The 20,841-nt window shown below is 40.9% G+C and overlaps 1 protein-coding gene across 2 annotated transcripts in view; it reads left to right on the forward strand.

Moving 5' to 3' along the window:
- The window catches only part of col14a1a (collagen, type XIV, alpha 1a), a 146,116-nt gene that overhangs the window by 39,954 nt on the left and 85,321 nt on the right, over positions 1–20,841 (forward strand). For both annotated transcript variants that reach the window (XM_036006281.1, XM_031298735.2), the window contains exons 10-22: positions 681–832; positions 1,753–1,882; positions 2,186–2,331; positions 2,489–2,618; positions 2,907–3,046; positions 3,399–3,525; positions 4,448–4,587; positions 6,740–6,872; positions 7,362–7,397; positions 9,163–9,305; positions 11,628–11,760; positions 14,086–14,208; positions 18,191–18,340. In XM_036006281.1, coding sequence (XP_035862174.1) covers positions 681–832; positions 1,753–1,882; positions 2,186–2,331; positions 2,489–2,618; positions 2,907–3,046; positions 3,399–3,525; positions 4,448–4,587; positions 6,740–6,872; positions 7,362–7,397; positions 9,163–9,305; positions 11,628–11,760; positions 14,086–14,208; positions 18,191–18,340 — 1,683 coding nt within the window. The remainder of the gene's footprint in view (positions 1–680; positions 833–1,752; positions 1,883–2,185; positions 2,332–2,488; positions 2,619–2,906; positions 3,047–3,398; positions 3,526–4,447; positions 4,588–6,739; positions 6,873–7,361; positions 7,398–9,162; positions 9,306–11,627; positions 11,761–14,085; positions 14,209–18,190; positions 18,341–20,841) is intronic.

Consider the following 20,841-nt stretch of genomic DNA (forward strand, 5'->3'; position numbering starts at 1 on the left):
TTAAACCCTGGGTCCTTTCTCACCTTCACACAGAGATGCATTTTTGTGCAGATAGTATAATAACAGTAAGCTCATTTAAGGGAGCGATAGCTTTAACTATTAACTATTTGCAAGTGTGATCACTTTGGCTATCCTTGTATCAATGCATGACTGGATTATACAATGTCACATTGAAATGACAAGCAGCTGTAGTTGTGGAGAAGGTTTTATTTGGAAGTATGAATCTGGATATTTAGAAGCTTGAGTGGCCAGAGATTGTGGTCCTTAATGCAAAGTTTCTCTGTAGGGGAAGATGATGTCATATAACTCATGAGGTAATTGATTCACAGCCAAATAGAAAATTATATCCTGCCACAAAATGCTGATTATTTTAAGACACATCCTCCTCTTTCTCCATCCTGTTCCTCTTTCTCACTCGTTCCATCAATAGGTTTTTATTTCTATGGAAATAAAGATGCAGTATGGAAAAACAAGAAAGAGGATGTCTTTAAAGAGACACCATGAATCCAGTCTAATGTGTTTTGATTATATTTCAACACTAACTCCTTTACTCTGATCTTCAATGCATGTGTGTTTTCCTACTTAATAGTTACTCACTGGGAGACACTTTATGTAATCGAATCATGTAATGTAAATCTGTTTTCTTATCCTTCCCTTTTTCCTCTCCTTTATAACTTCAGAACAGACACCAGAGGAGACAGGAGCGCCGCTTGAGCTGTTGACATCAGAACTCACGGCAAGGAGCTTTAGAGTTTCATGGAGCCATGCCCCCGGAAACGTAGAGAAATACAGAGTGGTTTATCACCCTGCTAGCGGAGGAGAACCACAGGAGGTAAATGCTGTGTCTTTTTTCTTTTACTAAGAACCCAACTTAATTTACTGTACTAATAGTGTTGTATTAGGAAAAGCTGAAGGAGTAAACAACAACTTCAAACAAAGGTATCACTACATAAAATTAAGGAATATCCATGTCATAGCAAGCACACATTGCAGTTTACTGTTATCTGAAAGCTATACATGCATATGTGTAGACGCACAAGCAAGACCTAAAAATACTGAGATCAAGAGACTCAGTAGGAGCTCAGAGAGGGGGGGTTTAGGCTGCGCTATGCTCTGTTTTTCCATCATATTTACCACAGCAATGGGAGTTACTGTATCTGGAGTCTTTGGGCAAGTGTATGGATTGAGATTGGATTGATTCAGTTTTTCCCTGAGACGCTGGTGGTATCATTCATTCATACCTCTCCCACTCATCCCTCCATTCACAACTCCCCTGAACATCTATGCAGGTAAAGAAAGCTCACTAGAAATTATACTCTGGCTGATAGAGGCACCTGCCTGATTTTTCCAGATCATTTGACCACAGAAACCATTAAATCTTTTGCTTAGTTTGGTTTACGGGGACCAGATGTTCCAGAGCCACATGTAAGGAGACCTTTCCAGCTGGCTCATCCCAGACCTAATCTCTATCACAACTGTCATCCATATAGATCATGATGAGAAAGTATTCTTTTGCTTTATCCCATTCAATAAATCGATTCTGTTCCCCCTCCTTTACCATTATCTTTCGATCTCTTTTCCCTGCCCTTTTTTTTTTACTCCCTTCCATTTGTCATTTCATGCTATTTTTTGTCCTCTACCCCTCCCTTCCCCTTCTCCCATCCATTGCTGCACCCCATCTCTGCTTTCTGTCCCTTCCATCTATCTTTCACACCCCCTCTCCGTCGCCGCACTCGTGCTGTTGGCCCCCAGGCTGTAGTGGACGGTAGTGAGACTTCAGTGGTGTTACAGCATCTCACCTCTCTCACTGAGTACCATCTGGCTGTGTTTGCTGTGTACGCAAACGAGGCAAGTGAAGCTCTCAGAGGATCAGAAACAACCTGTAAGTTTATTATGACACACACACACACACACACACACACACACACACATAGAGAAATGTACTTACAAAACCTCACACCAGTGCTTCAGTCAACATCTAAAGTCACAATTTGATAATAATGGCTTAAAAGTTTGACTGCCATGGAAGCCAGACATATTGAAAATGATGCCCCCATGATGCACTAAGATAAAAGCATCTGGGAAGACAATACAAGTGGTTTTGATCTAGACCAACTGAAGATAATTGGTTTATTAGAATGAGGCCTCCTTGATTGAACTGTGCTGTGTGTTTGTGTGTATGTAGTGGCCCTTCCCACAGTGACGGCCCTCCAGCTGTTTGATGTGACTCACAGCACAATGAAAGCAAGATGGGACAGTGTGGATGGCGTTTCTGGCTACATGCTGCTGTATGCACCTCTTACAGATGAGGGAGACCTGGACGAGAAGGAGGTAGTGAAAGAAAGAAACAAGATATAAAAAAAAAAAAAGATATATTAAATAGATAAATGCTTATTCAATGTATAGTTTTAAACAGCAACTTGGCAGCTGAGAGTCAGTTTTGTTTTAAATGCTGTAATGTGTGCATTTGTGCGTGTTTGTCCCCCAGGTCAAGGTGTCAGATGCGGTGACAGAGCTGGAGCTGGATGGGTTGACCCCTCGCACTGAATACACCGTCACTGTTTATGCTATGTATGGGGAGGAGGCCAGTGACCCTATTACAAACCAGGAAACTACATGTGAGTAATGCACATGTACACACATAACATTTTTAACTTCTGTCTCTCATTCTGAACCTCTATCCTAACCTTTACCTAAATGAAATATTAATCTTATCTGTAAAAACTAATCTTAACACTCAAACAGCCATTGGATCAGATAAAACATCCTTTTTTTTCCAACAATGTCTTCACTCTCAAGTCTAAAACTCAAACTGGTTCTCACAAAGCAAGAAGCTCAAGAACATACAAACACACATCAACCACTTGCTCTCTCACTCTCTCTCTCTCTTTCTCTCTCTCTTGCAGTACCACTGAGTCATCCCAGCAACCTCCAGTTCTCTGACATCACTCACAACTCCGCCCACATCAGTTGGGACCCCGTGCCTGGAGGAGTTAAGGGTTACCGCATCATGTGGGTCAAGACAGACGGACTAGTCACGGAGGAGGTGTGTGTGACACGCGTGGCTCTTTGATTTTATGTTTTATGTGCATTTTTAGATTAATTATATTTGACAGCATTTATATCTGCGAGAGTCTGTGTCTTGATGAGAAGAAGTGAGAAAAAGAGGAAGGAAGAATAGAACAAAAAAGAGATTAATTAGGGATTAGTAGGGACCGTTCTTCTTACTATGAAAAGGTTAGACTGGAATGAGTATTGAGCACTGATATAAATCAGCTTGGAAAATATTCAGATTGCAATCTCCACAGTAGTGAATAGTGCTGTGTCACAATCTATCGCCAAACATTTATGTTGTCTTTTTGGCTTACTGGATATGTGTGTCTCTGTGTGTTGTGCAGGTGGAGGTAGGTCCAGTGAACTCCTATGACCTCAGTGAGTTGACATCTCTGAAGGAGTACTCAGTGGCCATCTTTGCCCTGTATGATGAGGGCCAATCGGAGCCACTCACAGACGGATTCACTACCAGTAAGTTGCTTTTTGGCTGTAAGGATACATAAGAAGATACTGCAGTAAGTTAGTTTAACCAATGTTGGCACCAGTGGTGCAGTAATTATCAAGTCCATTTGTTTTACTGTAGTACAGTTTGTCTTCCTCATTGGTGTTTCAACATTTACCTATTGCCATCTCTGCTAAGGACAATTGTGTCTCAATTTCCTGAAAATAGTTGTATCAGTACCATTAGAAGGCAAACCATTTCTCTTGTAGTGCCAAGCAGTGTTGAATTGTATTACCCCAACTGGGCAACTTCTGCTATTTTGGCAGTCTGCCCATCTCATTTACACCTCCGGATAATAGCTCAGTCACATTAAAAGGTCATTTCACTGTCCCTTACTATTCCGTCACGCTAACAGATATTGATTTGTAACAATATCCCTTTAAGCAACAAGCAGTTGGGCTCCAGGGCTGAGTCAGCTAAAGGAAATGTATTTCTGGCAAGCAACTATTAAACTACTCACTCTAAAGGGCCATGTTGATTTTTATTGATCTCCTGGCAAACTTTGTTGAATGGACCAGGTTTGAGAAAGGGGGCTTCATGAACTAATGCACTTTAAAGGTTTTTGAGTGGAGGTGTGGGAAATGATGGGAACCTGCATGATAAGAGTTCACACCAAAAGTGTTGTTGTAAGTTTAGATAATTGCTTAATAAACAGTTTAAACTTGTGCAGTACATTAGCCCCTAAAGTCAGGAAAGTAGCAGTTTATTATCCTTGATTGTACCACTGATTGTACCATGTTCCTAACTAAAGCTGCTTAGTGGGAGGCATCATGAGGAAATACTGGTGCAGAACACTGTGGAAATATCACAAAAAACAGAACATTGTTAGAAATGGTATGCCATTGACAAGGTAAAACAAAAAGAAAAGAAAGCTCTCTGTCTACCTCTTAGCTCCAGTTCCTGGTCCTTTGGATCTACGCTCCAATGATGTTGGCATAGACAGCTTTCAGGTCAGCTGGGATCACTCAGCCAATGACATCATCCTCTACAGACTCTCCTGGGCACCGTTCACAGGTGGCGACACAAAGGAGGTCAGTACCAATAAAATACTGTATGTGAAAGGTGTTTGTTTTAGATAGTTTTCTCGAAGATGTTTTTTCACCCACAAGAAGTGAAATGTGACAGTGCAGATCATCCTCACAGATCATGTTGACAACACTATAGGCATGAAACTTTTAAGTTTGAGTCCTTGGTGCAGCTATAAGCTGGCCTCAAACTTCTCTTCCTCAAGATATTACACCAATCTATAATTTAGCATCAAAAGATTAATAACCTGCATGAACTCAGATTTTTTTTTATTTAGCCAGGGGTCCACGTATTATCTCTATTGCCTGCACTCCATATGCTCAGATAACGGGGAGCCTGTACTTTATAGAATTGCATATAAGCTTAACTACACTACTGCCAGCTGGTAAAACCCCTGGCATGGCTGAGTATAAATAAAGGTTGAACAAATCTACAAATTAATGGCTTGGGTGTTTTATTACCATGATCTGGGGTTTAGAGACAGCTGGGCGGCAGCGATAGAGCCCATAGGTCTGTAAGAGTGTGTGCGTGTCTGTGTGTGCAAGTTGTGTGAGCGTGTCTGTGTATTTGTGTATTTTGCTGAGAGTCATCAGAGCTGAAAATAACACTCTGGGGAGTTGGAGAGGTGGGCTGGTAATTCTGCCAGAATAGAGAAAGGCATACATGCAGCTTTTCTCTGTATCTCACCCACATACTCTACACATGTACACACACACACACACACACACACACACACACACACACAAACAAACATTTACATCCTCCACCAACCGACCGTCTGTATTGTTATATCTGAGAGGAGATTAAACATAATACAGTCAAACAGCCACACAGACACAGACATACAGAGTGAAAGATTACCCAGATCAAAACTTGACAATTTTGATAATCTAGGGCTCCATGAGATGAGTAAATGATATAATTGATGATCATGGTGTTTTGTTTGGATACATTTGTTTTTCTAGCATCCTGAGACCTTTTTAAAAGCAGATTTGGGGTTATTTTGAACTCTTTGTTAATCAATAAAATGTCTGTTTGACTCCACTCTTTAATCAGGCAAATACCACAAAGGGCAATGCTGTAAAATAATGAAATATATCTCACTAAATGCAAGGAAATTTAAAAAGAAAAGCAAGAGAATGAATCATTAAAGATGCACCTGCTCCTTGGAAAGCACAAATGGCCGGCCCCACTGCGGAAATTTGCATGTAACTGTGCCTCAAAGGGCTCTGAAAGAAACGGATTCCTGCACATAATATGATTATTGAGTCATATTCAGTAAATTCCAATTTCAATGTTGCTCTCCTCCAAAGCAAGCTGTACTTTTCATGACCTCTTTGCGTGTACCTTGGGATCTGACTTATTTTTGTGTTGGGCAAATTGTATTGGTCGTTTGGACTCCTGCAGCAGTAGTTGATCCAACTGGCTACGCTGTTGTATTCAGGGGAAACCACATATTCCTGAATAACTCATATTGTGATGGCCATCTTTGTAAGTCCTACAATGGCCTTATTCAAATGTATATTATAGTAAGTACATTTAAATGATGATGAATTCTGCAATGCATAATTTATTTAACAGAGTATTACAACCAAATCCACATACAAATTACAACAGTTTGTTTCCATAGACACTATCCTATGAAATATGCACCACCGTTTCCTGCTGTTTTCTTGCCTGAAATTACGAGCACTGAGGCGATTTGTTATTTTATGTTTTAGCAGTTTTCTCTTCTAAACCTCAGTGACAAACTTTGTTTTGAAAGTCTGGTGTTGTACTCTTGGAGTATAAATAATCTTGTCAGACTGTTGGTTAATGCTCAAAACTTTATCACATCTTGAGGCAGGGTACTTAGGAAACTCTTCCTATTTATTTTCTTTGAGCAAATATACAGCAACAACAAATAAAAATACAAAACACAAGAAGGTGGTCTAACATGTTAACAGCACATTTTAAACACAACGTGACAAAAAAAATGAAATGGGAAGCACTTGTAAGAACTGTTGTAAAAAGGTTATAAAAAAGCAAGAGCACGTGGTTGACATGTTTGGAAATATCAGCCAACATCTCTGAGAAGTAGTTTTTTTTGGAAAGAAGATATTGTTGGATGTCAATAGTAATATGAGGCTAAGACTTGTATGCGTTTCTCTTCTGCAGGTGGTCTTGAGTGGAAGTGATAACAGCTACATCCTGACCAGTCTGAGTCCGTCGACTGAGTATGAAGTTATGTTAACAGCTGTATTCAAAGATGAATCTGAGAGTGACACCATCTCTGTAATAGAGACCACATGTAAGTGACATTAGATTGTTTCATTGGCAACATGTATGGTTGTTGTGTTACTAACTAACAAGGCAGTTGTAGTATTTGCTTTATCTAATCAATACAAAACTTGATGAAAGTCAGAATCTAAAAACTTTCCCAGAGAAAGAAAGAAAGTGTAATTACATGAAATTTCCTTGGTTACACTGAAATTAGCCTGTGACCTAAGATCTTACTAACCCTCCTCACTGAAGTGCCACTGTCCAATGAAACAACAGACCAGTCCAATCACATCTGTCCTTTAGGTGCATAGAATTAACATTTCTGAGTTCAAAACTTGGCTCTGCATGAGCCCATTTGCATTGATTTGTTTGTCACAACTTATTTCAAAAGAAGAAAATCTATTTTCCCGTCAATGATTCGTCATGTATTTCTGTTTAATTGCCTTAGTTATTGACACAGAGAGTTGTTGACGAGAGGTTTCGATCCACTTATCTGATTTATGCTCTTTTTTCCCAGTGGCCAAGACAACAACGATTGCTACCACAACCACAGGTAAGAAGTGTCCAAATAGCTTTTGTGTAAAATTCCAAAATGTCAGGAGTGTAAGTGTCTGAAGCATCACACTCAATGTTGTACATGTATTAATAATGGCCAAACAATAATTTGAAAAGATGTGACACAATGTCATGTTGGATTAAAATTGTGCCATGAAATGTATAATTCCATAATGTTTAAACCTTAAGAGTTTTTTTAAACAATTGTGTTTGCATGTGTCTAGTGAGCAGTGTTAGTTAAGTTAGTAAGTTACTTGCTTTAAAAAACTATTATGGCAGAGAAGGCGGCCAAATGTTAATCACAATTCAAGCCAAGGCATCTGTCTAGAAAGTCTTCTTCCATTAAAATATGAAAGGCTTTACTAGCTTCCAGGGCATGCAGATGCTGCCAGAGTGCAACCGCAGTTATAGCAAGTTCCCGTAGCAGAGTTTTTGTCCTTGTTGCTCATTTAGTTTCAGGAAGCAAATCCAGAATTACTGAGAGCTTAGAAAAGGTCCACACTGTCTCTTCTGACTAAGATTGATGAATGCAAAACTGAAACATTGATTAGATTCTCAGGCAAGATTCATCTTATGAAAAACAATTGGAAGATCTTTTGTGTTTTTATAAGTGTGTTTACCAAGTTGGCTTCACCCAGAGACTATAGTTCAAACTTCATTTTCTCAGAGGCAACCCTGAGGCCATCTGGATTGTGTTTTTGTATGAGGAACAGGCAACAACTAACCGAGTCAGAGCAGTTTCTCCACTCAGGGGTTTAAAAACTTAAAAAGCAACATGTCTCCTTCATTTAATGCCCTGCTCACTCTCCTAGAAACTTTAAAATAGCACATCTGCTTTGGTTAAAACTCCAAGTGCTCCTGTGAAAATCACAACTTGAAGTGGCCGGTTAAAAGACAGCGAGTCGCCTTTGCAGGGCTTATAGTTTAAAGCTGCATGTATGACGCATCACGATCACACTGATTTTCATCCACCCAGGACTGCATAGACCTAGCCTGACAAGCCAGACCCACATCAAGGTGTTGGGTCTGGGAACTCACCATAAACAGGGCTCAATCCAAGGGGCGGGATAAACGGTTGTCTTTCAAATTCCCTCTGCACGTAATAGGATAGCGCTACAACCAACCAGAGCAACGAAGAAGGTAGCGAAGCTAGTTGATAGATAACACATCTTCCTTTTTTAAGAATGACTTCAGTGCCGTTCTTTGTTCTTTTCTCAAAGAAAAGCTTAACCCAAGTCTTCCAGAAGACCGCTGTTCCCAGCAGCAGCAGCCATAAGCCCGCCCACCGACTCTATACACGATGTGATTGGCCTGACCAGAGTTTGTTTTTTCCAGCTCGCAAGCCAACGGAAAGTGTCTAGACCACCCTGGCTGCAAATTAAATTTGCTGCCGCTAGGGTGCGTCTAAATTTCTAGGCTAGCATAGACCTTAAGACATGTCTATTTAGTTTAAAGCTTTTATCAAGACTGATGAAACACAAACACTGTTGTTTTTTACAAACTCCAAATAGTGTTCGTGAGAAAATGGGCCAGATTTGAATGAAACTTTATTATCCACCACATCATAGCAGTCTGAGCATATTGGCACATTGGCAGTAACTGTTATGATTTTTAGCACACTGGCATTTTGACTGACATTTTTCTAATCCACAGTTTACTGAACCACATTAAGTGGGGAGAAAATAAGACTTGAGCCAAGATCTTGTGTACATTTTTGGTATATAAATCCTACAGTAACTGTTATCTGTGATGTGGTGTCACAGTGGCACGTCTGGCTGTGAGAAACCTTCTGCTGAGTGACGAGACCACCCAGAGCTTAGAGGCATCATGGGAGCTGGAAGACCCCCATGTGGAAAGCTACAGGGTCTCCTACGCTGGCCTCAGGGGCGACCACCAAGAGGAGTCTGTGAGTTGATCAAGTTGTGAGCTGTGACTGTAAAATGAATCATTCACAGCACAGATTAAGAGGTGCAAGGGATATTTGCTGATGAGTGTTTTCTGATTTGGATTATTTCTCTCTTTTATGAGCTATTTGCATATCCCTGCATAGTTTCTAAAGTCTCCCTCCCTATGTTTCTCTGCCACTTTGGGCATTGTAGCTCTCACACACATGCACAGCGTAAACACACACAAAACTATTCCCTGGTGAGTTGTGAACACTGATTATTTGGAATAGACAACACTGGAGTTGTATTGGGAGGAAGATCCTTGTTATTTCACACTTCCAGCCAACTGGATGGCACTGCAGTGGTCAGTGTCGGGTCATCTGCTCCAATCAAAAAACTGATTACACTTTTAGTCCCAGTCCACTCAGCCTCCCCCTCCTGATTCCTCTATCTGTGGTAAGAGCCCTTGAGCTCAGTGCCATGTACTGACCCTGATCGCTGATGCACACACACACAAACACTTTCTCTCCCTCCTGTCTTCTCTCTCGCCACCTCCCCTTATTTCCCACCCCTCTGTCTCTCGTTCCCTGCCCCCTGTTTTAATTTCCCAATGTGGTGTCAGAACTTTAGAAGATGGAGAGGCTAGGCCAAGCCAGAAGACATTCCATTATCTTTTCAGCAGCCATTTACCTCACTGGGAGCAGAGATGGAGGGCAGCAGAGAAAAGAGCAAAAGAAACAAAGGGAGGTGGAAAAAGAAACAATAGCTAAATAAAATGGGAGAAAGGCTTAAACCTGTCCGCCAGCTGATAGATAAGGGTTGTTTTAGGTTGCGCCTCTCTCTGAAAGTTTGGATGTGTTTGATGTTCATGTGTGAGGGAGACAGATAGAGGGCAAAAGAGTCAACATGGACGATTCTGTGTGCTTTATAAGCCGGTTGTGTGTTTATTTATTTGTTAAGAAATGTTTGAGTGTGTGTGTGTGTGTGTGTGTGTGTGTGTGTGTGTGTGGGGGGGGGTGTCTTCCTGCTTTGACACTGGCAGGTGTTTCAGCACCGCAGTTAGAGTAGACAGCTCCTCCCATCTCATTGGCTGTGAGAGATTTACCTGGCCTTCCCTTAATGCACATCTCTCTCTCTCTCTCTCTCTCTGATAAACACACACATGGGGATCGGTGCTGTTAGCACAATAAAGAAAAGTTCATCTTTCTGCTGTTTTTATGTCAAAGTCTTGTTTTGGAAGTTAGTTAAGAACTGACAGATGGACGTTAGAAGCCTTGCTGATGGGCATATCAAATAATGTTTTGGTTTACAAAAGGGAAAGTAGTTCATTAAATAAGAAGTAGGAGAAAGTTGACTTGTATTTTGGACATATCGTACGGTTCATCAGCATATGGTTTGCTCAGTTGTCACAGAACTATAGATGTTGAATGAATGAACTGCAACGCTCAATTTTTAATCCAACATGGACAATACTTTTTAAAAATGCTCAGAATAATGGCCGTTTAGACATCACCAGTCACTTAGCAAACTTCATCTGCTTATACAATAGTTGGTCGAAAGCAGCAGAACAAAGTGAACTTTCAGTGGAGATTGTTTTGTCAATTACTGTTAGATCTAGATTTAATCATGTTATAAAATGGCAATGGCATGGTGTGTACGGCACTTCGACATTTTATGACAAATTACCTTATTTATAAGAATGAATACTTTTAGAACTTAAAGATGCAGAGAAAGAACAAACTTCAACACTAAATTAAAACATAGCAGTAATGTTTTTTTTCTCAGCCTTTTTGCCTCACTGTTGGCCTAAACTGACTTTGTTGACTAAACTGAAGTGAGCAGAATTCTTGAACAGTTGTGGTTCAATTCCCTTAAGGTATACCTAGTATTTTGCAAGCACTTTCTGTTTCACCTAATTAAGCCTGGCTTTAATCTGTGCCTCCAAATGTCCCTATAAACCAGCAGAGAAGAGCAACAGATTCTGTGTGTAGTCTGCTATATGGTGCATGTAACCTAGTGTGTGTTTGTGTGCGTGCGTGCGTGCGTGCGTGCGTGCGTGCGTGCGTGCGTGCGTATTTCACCATGCGTATTTCTAGGGCCATGGTGTGTGCAGGTTAGTCCAAAGTGACCAGAACTCATCATTTCTTTACAGCTTCCTGTACTACACTTTTAAGTGTGTGTGCGTGACAAGCCTGTGTCCCAGGGCAAAGCACACACTAAGTAAAACACTAAAAATGCTCCTGTGCTTGACATCTAACAGCTGTTTAACAGTGCTTCCATATGTGTGTGTGTGTGTGTGTGTGTGTGTGTGTGTGTGTGTGTGTGTGTGTGTGTGTGTGTAGGTGTTAGTTCCTGGTGGTCAGAGGAGAGCAGTGCTTCAGCCTTTACTGTCAGACACCCAGTACAAAGTGACAGTCACCCCAGTTTACGCTGACGGAAAAGACGGAATCAGTGTCTCTGCCCTGGGTGCCACATGTAAGCTGTACAAACCCCCAACACACACACACACACACACACATGCACACACGCACGCACACACACACACACACACACACACACACACACACACACACACACACACACACACACAAACACTCCTTTATTAATTAATTAACCACCGGGGTCAACTCTGGGTTTCTCAATTTTCATTATACAAAGATGAGGCTTCTAGTTTAGGTGAACACATCTGACGAAACTGAAAGCTAATGAAAATGAATTTTATTGCTGTGAGCAGAATGTTCTTTTGCATTGCATTAATTTCATTATCATGCATGTTCCTGAAGGAGAATGTGAATTATGCTATGACAAATACTGATGCCTTCTTAATTGTCTTAATGAAGGCCATTCATAATTACAGCAGCTCTTTTCATTAATGCGACGATTAAAATATTTTGCTCAGCGCTAATTGATTTTATCAACAATTCTAGATTACCTCTTATAAGCGGTTGTGATTGTCTCCTCGTTGTACAGAGAATTGAAATGTCAGACGGAATATGCCATGTTATTAGATGAGGGGTACTATAGTTCACCATATTGCAAATAAAACCTCTTCTCAGCAGCATAGCTGTACAGTAAATCAGAACCCAGGCTTGCTTAATGTAGAGTAAGACATGATTTTCCGACGGGGAACAACTGTCTTTTCCTAAATCAGGTCAATGTTATATATAAAACATGGGATTTATATTTTGCTGTTTGTTGAAAAGGATATAATTAAACCACATATCAACAATCTATATACAGAGTGGCGTACCTTTTTTTTTATTGTGAACAACAACAAGGAACAAAAGTCATAAGATATACAGGCACTGCACTAGTTCTTAAAGCAGCCATATTATGCTCATTTTCAGGTTCATAATTGTATTTTAAGGTTGTACCAGAATAGGTTTACATGGTTTAATTTTCAAAAAACACCATATTTTTGTTGTACTGCACCGCTCTCTCTCACTGCTGCAGATCCTCTTTTCAGCTGGTCTCTGTTTTAGCTACAGAGTGAGACCTCTTTTCTTCTTCTTCTTCTGTACTATCTTTGATTGCACTTGCACATGTGCAGTAGCTCAGATGTAGATCATGTCAGCTAGCTAGCTCCATAGACAGTAAAAGAAAGGCTGTTTCTACAACTTTGGTCAGTTACAAGACAGGATTAGCTGGGAGACTTCTAAATGAGGGTGCGCATGGAAGTAGTTCTTTTGTAGATTATGGTGAACTTGTGTGTGTTGTAGCAGTGCTTTGCTATTGAGAACGAGGTAGCATTAGCTACAAGGGAGGTAGCTAACGCTAATGCTAACGCTACGAGCTAATGGTTGCAGTTAGCCTGCTCGTGCCGATTTTGAACAGCTCACCCAGAGACTGAAGGCAGGACACATTCAGAAACTGTATCTCACTCTAAACAGCATGGATGGATTTTTTCAAAGTTTGTATGCGTGTGGAAGCACCAGAGACACAAAATAACTCCCCAAATCCCAGAAAAAGTGATTTTTTCATAATATGGGCACTTTAAAGGAACACGCCGACTTATTGGGACTAGTAACCCCCAGAGTTAGATAAGTCCATACATACCATTCTCATCTCTGTGCGTGTCGTAACTCTGTCAGGTGGCTCCACTGGTAGTTTAGCCTAGCACGGATCCTGAAGGTAATCGGTTATAACTAGCCTACTGCTCCGAATAAGTGACAAAATAACGCCAACATGTTCCTATTTACATGTTGTGATTTGTATAGTCACAGCGTGTACAAATAACAAGGTCACATGAGACACAGCCATCTTCTAACCGTATATAAACCTGGAACTATATTCTCAGAAAGGCGAAGCATTGCTGATCTGCTCGGGGCTTCTCAGGTGCTGCAAAGCACATCACTCTGCCCAAGTAGCAGAAGTAGCACTGCACGGAGATGAGAAGGGTATCTATGGACTTATCTAACTCTGGGGGTCAGGGTGAATAAGACAAAGTCCCAATAAGTAGGCGTGTTCCTTTAAAAAGTAAGGTATTGAAAAAAGTGGGAATGTGTGGAATTAGTTTTCCTGCAAAAAAGGGCTTGGCTCTCTTGCTTTGGTATTTGTACTAAAACTCAGGCATTGTCTCGGCACTAGTATTAAAAAACTTTCAAATGATTTCCAGCCCTAAGTCATACTGTATACAGTAGATACACATGATGACACTTGAACACAGTAGAGGCCATGCTTTTTTATTTTTTTTAAAGCTAAAAGAGTTTTAGACAACTTGTAGCTCTATGGAGCTTTTAGCATTTTAAGTCAAGTTCTGAGAAGCACTTCTATATTCTAATTTGGTTCATATCTTGGCAGTGCCCCTCTTGTCTCCCAGAAACCTACGGGTGTCAGAAGAGTGGTACAACCGCTTCAGGGTCACCTGGGATCCACCTCAATCTCCTACAGTGGGTTACAGGATCGTCTACCAGCCCATCTATGGTAAACACACACACACACACACACACACACACACACACACACACACACACACACACATACACACACATAGACACACACACGGCCACTAAAATAAAACAAAGATATAATAATAACAAACCTTATTAGTGACCGTTCAGTATTTATGGAATGGACCACCGGAGGAAAATAGGGGAGGGTCATGTCTTTTTATTATTTGTTGATGGGAGGGTCATCCAATTTTTTTTAGTCTAGGGGGGAGGGTCACACAACTTTTGTATTCATGAGAACAGTAAAATTTCAAAGTGGCTTGTTTGGTGCATATTTATCCATGTAGCGCCATGTAGCTCTCTCAGTCTCGGCCCCTATTGCTAGCAGATGGGTCCCTCCCTGTTTAGTCAGCCAGACAATTTGAGCTGTAGCTTTAGAGACCGTGGGATTTCCCAAAGGTACCAGCCTGGACTGCATGAGACGGGAGGTCTCCAGGCTGCAGCCATACCCGACTCAAATATCCTTTTTTTGTGAAATTGTGCAAACGACAGCCTTTTCAAGGCAATTGACAAGGAAGGAGTGGTAGCATGCAAGCCCCCAAATTGATGCTTGTCTGAGAAATGGAGTTTTGGATAATGTTCAGCTTCGGCAAGCTTACCTATGCTAAAATATACAATGACTGAGGAAGCCTAGTGACGAGTCCATAGCAACCAGTGTTGAATTTGTTATTTCCCAGTGTGCTTTGCTGAATGGTAATGTAATGCAAGTAATGCAGTAATGCAGGAAGTGTGCATTTAGTTTCCATGCTTATTGTGTTTCCACAACAATGTTAAAGAGTAAATCTACTGAAATGGCCACCACACCATAACAGAGGAGTGTGATGCATAAGATGAGAATGCAGAGGTTTAATCACATAAGTCATGGCTGTAAAAAAACAATGGGTATCTGTATATCTTTGCCAAGTGCAAACCAGTACACAATGCATCAATACATTGTTGGGGAGGGTCATCCCTTTTTTCCATATCATTTTGGAGGGTCATCCAAAATGTATTGCTGGTGACGGGATGGTCAGGTTTTTTATTAAAGATCCCAAAACTTCTCCGGTGGCCCCTGAAATAAATGACGAACAGTCCCTTAATGCAGCTTTTTCAACGAAAGTGCGGCTAAAGCAGGAGCAGCAATTATTTTTACAACACACCACCCAATGGATCGCTGTTTAATAGAAAACAGACTTTGTGTATATATACTTGTGTATACATGTGTGTTTGTGTGTGTGTGTGTGTGTGTGTGTGTGTGTGTGTGGAGGCATTTCATGTATTTGCTACATTTAGTGGTTTTAAGTTTACATTAAGTATATTGTAGCTGTATCTCTCTCTCTCTCTATGTAGACATTTGCACACACAGGCATTTCTTCCATCCATGTACCAACATTCTCACTGTGAAAAAAACAAAAATGTATTTACCTAAAATCAAATTAATTCAGCCTGTCTGCTTGAAGCTGGATCCTCAAAGAAGCAGTAGTTGTGTTCAGATGACTAAAAACAGACATGGAAACTATAAAGACTGGAGCCTTGTCTTGGAAGGATGAAACAATTAGCACTTGAGAAGCAGCAGAACAGTGAAAATGGGCTTTTGATGATAATTCAAGACAAAAAATGAATGAGGAAGGGTAATATTTTACTTCAGCTCTGACGTTTTCCTTGTAGACTCAATCATCTTGTTTAAAAGAATAACTAAGAAGTCACTATCAGGAAACACAGTCTGAGAGTAGTTTGTTTTTCAGCTACTATGTGCCTGTCACAGGTTTGTTGCTGGTGGGCCCTCCCATAACAAGCAGATTAGTATGTTTGGACGAGCCTGTGTCCCAGGGCAAAGCACACACTAAGTTTAAAAAAATGCTCCTGTGCTTGACATCTAACAGCTGTTTAACAGTGCTTCCATATATGTGTGTGTGTGTGTGTGTGTGTGTGTGTGTGTGTGTGTGTGCGTGTGTGTGTGTGTGTGTGTGTGTGTGTGTGTGTATGTGTGTAGTAGTAGTAGTATATGCCCTGGAGAAGAGCACCAATACAAGAGAAGCAGTGTACTCACTCACTTTAGATTGACGACCTGGAGGCCGTAGAGGACACAATGTCCATACTCAAGTGCAAGTAATTGCCAAAGACAAAGAGTTTAAAGTATAATTTCAAAATATTTAATAACATTTAAGTATACAAGTATGTATTGTCAGTAAAGTCAGTCAAAATGTTGCCTTGGCCCACACCAATGAACAAGAAAGATTTACTCTAACAAGGTAACCTTTAAAAGAGTGAGAAACAGAGAGAAATGTCAGCTAAGTTAAGGTATAATTAATTTAGCTCAAATGTCTGGGCAATGTAGAGAGACAGCTGTATACATTGTATACATGAGCCTAGTAGAACAGGCTGCATAGATCACACAGACTTTTCAGCTACCCAACAGGCCAACCGCTAGCATTTTCAATGTAAGCTTAAGCAGTTAGGTTACCTGACAGCCACTAACTTTAATGTTACAGCCAAACTGCTTGTTGTCGTTATGACGCGCGCGCACACACACACACACACGCACACACACACACACACACACACACACACATACACACACACACACACACACACACACACACGCACACACACACACGCACACACACGCACACACACACACACACACACACACACACACACACACACACACACACACACACACACACACACACACACACATACAGCCTCCCTCCCTTCCTGAGAGTCCCTGTTAATTTGCCTACTCCTTACCACGTCGTCAACTACTCTCTCTTCCATCTTTTCCTCACTCGCTCCCATGGCCCTGTCATGGTCACTCTCCCCCTCCTCGGCTTCTTCCCTGTCATGATGTTGTTTCTGCTTCTCTGTATAGCCAGCCACCTCTCCTCCTCCTCGGCTTCAGGTAATGCTGATGTTGAAGCAGCTACTACAGCCCAAACATGTCAGAAATTTTGGCACATTTTGAGGCATCCGCCTGTAGATTCTTAATCTTTTTCTCCTGTAATTTCTCTGCACCTCCCTTGCGCTTTGGTGGTCATTTGTCCATTTTAACGTGGATGCTACACTTCCAGCATAAGCATACTAACTATTAGCCTACAGCTCGTGTCTCAGGGCCGGGAGCGGGGAAGGGGGTTCCTGGATTTGATTGGGTCAGGCCAGTGCCAATAAAGAAAATGAACCAATGGGCCGCTGTCAGTTCTTTGTGGGCCGGCGTGGCCCAAAAAAAAAAAAAAAATAAAAGTGTCGATTTTTTGTTGGAATTGGCGATTCGGCCCACCGGGAAAATGCCCGGTATGCTACATGAGAAAAACTGCTTTTAGGATGAGGATGAATCGATGTGTTTGGAAAATGCAATGCTATCTTGGGTAACGTTGGCAGGAGCGGGGAAGGGGATTCCTGGATTTGATTGGGTCAGGCCAGTGCCAATAAAGAAAATTAACCAATGGGCCGCTGTCAGTTCTTTGTGGGCCGGCGTGGCAAAAAAAAAAAAAAAAAAAAATGTCGATTTTTTTGTTGGAATTGCCGATTTGGCCCACCGGGAAAATGCCCGGTATGCCAGATGGCCAGTCCAGCCCTGCTAAAGCTGCATGTCCATGACAAAAGTTAACATCCTCACCAGCTGATGAGCCATGTCGAAAACATGAAAATAGAGATAGGAAATTGTTCTTGTATTGCATTGTAGAGCTATTTAGTATTATAAGTGTGCTACAGAAATAAATTAAAATCCGACATTCTAAGTCATTGCAACATAACCCTTTTTGGCTGTGTATGTGTTCACTTTCAACTTTAGCTACATGAGAAAAACTGCTTTTAGGATGAGGATGAATCGATGTGTTTGGAAAATGCAATGCTATCTTGGGTGACGTTGGCACAGTGTGCAGGGTCTAACCCACCAAGTTTCAATTCTAAATGGGATTAAAATATTTTAAATATATTCTCTGTCTGTGCTCATGTATACATGTGTGTGTCTTTCTTAGTTCCAGGACCAGTTATGGAGACAACAGTGGGTGAAGATTTGAACTCCATGCTGCTTCTGAATCTACTAACTGGGACGGAGTACAGTGTTCAAGTGACGGCTTCCTACTCTACAGGACAAAGTGAACCACTGCTAGTGAATGCCAAGACATGTAAGTGTAATCATACATCTGTAAAGACCACTCACACTTTGTTGTAAGAGTAGCTGTTAGGTAAGGGATAATGTATGTGTGAGTGAGTATTATCAGAATCAAGTATTCAACCAAGGAATGTAATAATACGTGGATATGATATCTGATTGTCCAATTCATTTCATGTTTTCCTTCATAGAAATGTATTCACTGTCTTCCTAACTTGGCACTGTTGACATTGTATTGGCATGACTGTAGTCAATAATGACGACATTTCACTTCCGGGATTGTTCAGGTGTCGCCAGAAATTCTGCTGGATGTTCCTCATTTTGTCCAGATGTCCGTCACCTTCTGCTGTCTTTGTGTTGTAATTTTAAACTCCGGTGGATTTATGAGGACTATGGTTAACTGCTCCTCAGATCTCTGCAGGGTAAATCCAGACAGCTAGCTAGACTATCTGTCCAATCTGAGTTTTCTGTTGCACGACTAAAACAACCTTTGAACGTACCATATAAATGCACGGATAATTTGTTGTTTTGTCGTTAGTGAAACACAATATTGACCTTGTAGTTGAAAAAGGAGCCTCATATAAGAATGACATTTCCGCCTATGGAGTCCGTTCATTCGCTGCTAACGTGAGTTGCTCAAAACCTTTCTTTTTAGTAAACTCTGGGTACACAAACAATGTTTTCAATGCTTTTGTTAAGGTGTAGAGCCCCTGGCGATACTTCGAGCAAAGTTTCATGTTGTGTTGAACCTTCTTAGTGTTTTAAAAATAGCTATTTTGAGGCTAGCATAAAAGTGCCCCTATTACTCCCATTCAAAAGGCCATTTGACCGAAAAACGAAAATACAGTAAATCTTAAAAGTGGCGATTCCGTCCTAAATATGCTTTTAAACGAAAGTTTGACTCGGGTACATTCACAAAAAGACCCTAGGTTGCATTTTGGCGAGAGTTACGCTTTAAGTTTACATTTTAAATTTGTCACAAAGGACAGTGTGGCTATTGGAAGGAGGAGGCAGCAGCAGCAGCAGCAGAAAAGCAAACTAGTTTGAGGAAAGTGGAAAAATGTACAACATGCATTTTAACTGCCTGCTGATACCATACACTTTAATTTCCATTGAGACTTTAGCAAACAGACAGATAGACGGAAGGATATTAATATTTCCCAGTCAGCCAGTTAGAACAATCCTTTTTGCATATAGATTAGGTATCAGTAGGTGCAGTAAGACCTAATGCAGGCTTTAACATCTCTCACATCTAAAACAAATAGACTGTAAGAGAGGGACGAAGTGAGAAAGAGAGCGAGATTGACTGTTGATAGAGAGGAAGAGAGAAAAGTGTATGTAGTGAAGCGATATGTGTGTGTGCATATCCATATACATATTCTTTAAACCCACTCTGGCAGGCTTTCAGAATAGTGCCGTGTCATACTCTATCACTAAACATTTATGTTGTCTTTTTGGCTTATAGTCTTTCTGTTTGTGTGGTCTTCAGAAAACTGCTACATCATTCCTTACTTTAAAATCTACTGTTGTCTTTTGGGCTTGCTGTCTAATTGGCCAGCAGGGACTTGCCAAATGGCAGAGCATTAAATCGGATGAAAACAAACATACTGTAATTTTAATATCTAATGAATTTCTCATGCCCATTAATGCACACAGCAAAAAGAGAATTAGATTTTTCTCTAAAAAAGCAATTTGCCTTAAAGAACAGATTAAGCATGGCACATCACTGCAGCACAAATGATTTAAAATAAATCAGTTTTAAAAAAAAAAAACCTTTTAATTGCTGATGATTTGTCAAGTGATTAATTTCTCTACATGTAGCTTTGCATTTTATTTTTCAAAATGTTTCAATAAAGTTAATTACCCAACTGTAGAATGAGAAAGATGCTTTCATAGGAAGATAAAGATGAAATATGAGGCATTGACAAGTCGATTTATCAGCCTTCCACTTTTAAACTTTACCTTCTGTCCCTGGTGTGGCACTTGAAGTTTGTGCCTCTACTGTATGTCCACCTCACCAAATTTAATAAGACTTTCTTGGCTCCTCATAGTCTCGCATTGCCAGACCTTCCTCCACAGCGCTGTGGAGGAGGGTCTGGCTAGTCTACACAGAATTCCAGGATGGGAGAAAAACATGCTCTGGTTTATTGGCATTTCTTCAAACCAATCACATCATCTTGGGCGGCACTAAGCACCGGGCCGAGCAACAGTGCCTCTGCAAAATAGCTTTTGGTGGAACATCTATATATTCAAAGGTTGTTTTAGTTGTGCAAGAGAAAACTCAGATTCAACAGATGGTCCAGCTAGCTGTCTGGATTTACCCTGCATAGATCTGCGGAGCAGTTAACCATAGTCCTCATAAATTTCCCTTGAGTTTAGAATGCCAACACGAAGAAAGCGGAAGGTGAGGGACATCAGGCCAAAAATGAGGGACATCCGGTGGATCCTCCGGCAGCACCGGAACAGTCCTGTAAATGAAATGTTGTTGATATAGCCTAGGCTCCTCATAAAACC

This window comes from Sander lucioperca, chromosome 10, assembly GCF_008315115.2.
Source record: "Sander lucioperca isolate FBNREF2018 chromosome 10, SLUC_FBN_1.2, whole genome shotgun sequence".
In the NCBI taxonomy this organism is placed as follows: Eukaryota; Metazoa; Chordata; class Actinopteri; order Perciformes; family Percidae; genus Sander; species Sander lucioperca.